Source organism: Alligator sinensis, unplaced genomic scaffold (assembly GCF_000455745.1).
Source record: "Alligator sinensis unplaced genomic scaffold, ASM45574v1 scaffold1244_1, whole genome shotgun sequence".
NCBI classification, from domain to species: Eukaryota; Metazoa; Chordata; order Crocodylia; family Alligatoridae; genus Alligator; species Alligator sinensis.
In genome coordinates, this window is record NW_005842591.1 from 838,221 (window position 1) to 839,075 (window position 855).

Here is an 855-nt window from a genome sequence, read left to right on the forward strand (position 1 = left end):
GAGCAAGGCCCCTGCTGCCGTCGTGCGCGGAGCCCGCCGCTCTGGCCCCAGGGCCGGGCGGAGCGGGGCGTGCCACCGCAGTGGGGGAGCGGTCGGGGGGCAAGGGGCTCCCTGTGCCGGGGGCTGACCCAGCCCCGTGTCGGAGCCGGGGTGGGGCCCCGGGCTGCCCTCCCGCAGCACGTGCCTGTGCGGAGAGGGGGCGCGGGAGGATCCCAGGTGCACGGCGCGGCCTGCCCTGCAGCCAAGGATGCCAGCACTTAGCTCTAATCCCGCAGCTAGGGCGCAGCTTCGGGCTTGGTGCAGGGGCCGGGAGTTGGCCACCTTGCCGTGCCCTGCCTTCCCCGCCTGCTCAGCTGTCCCCTTTCGGGTCCTAGGCTGGAGTCACCGTGCCTGGGGAGGAGCTGCAGCCGCACGGCCGAGCCACCAGCTCTGCTGACAGGGGCTTCTCCAAGGAGGAGCTGCAGCAGATCCTGCAGGAGCGGAACGAACTCAAGACCAGCCTCTTCCTGGTGCGGGAGGAGCTGGCCTACTACCAGCGGTGAGTCGGGCTGCGGCCCAGCCTGGCCCGGTCCAGGGCACGGCGCATCCGGGAGGGCAGGCGCAGTGCGGCTCGTGCCCGATGGTCACTCTGAGCTCCGTCCGGGAGGACGAGGCGGCTTCCCTTGCCCTGCTGAGCCCTCGGCTTGGGGGTGGTCGGTGCCGTGCCAACCCCCAGGCTCTGCCCTGAGCCCTGAGGGGAGTGCAGCTCCAGCCCCCGTGGGGGCGGGCGACCCTTTCCTCTGCTTCTGGCCCTGCGAGGCCTTCAGCCCAGCCTGGCCCTGAGTGCCGCCTGCCCCGTTCCTGCAGGGAGCTGCT

General features: G+C 72.6%; 1 protein-coding gene across 1 annotated transcript in view; it reads left to right on the forward strand.

Moving 5' to 3' along the window:
- RILP (Rab interacting lysosomal protein) overlaps nt 1-855 on the forward strand; it is a 6,120-nt gene that overhangs the window by 1,206 nt on the left and 4,059 nt on the right. The window contains 1 exon segment of the mRNA XM_025214609.1: nt 375-538. Within this exon segment, the coding sequence (XP_025070394.1) occupies nt 375-538 (164 nt within the window).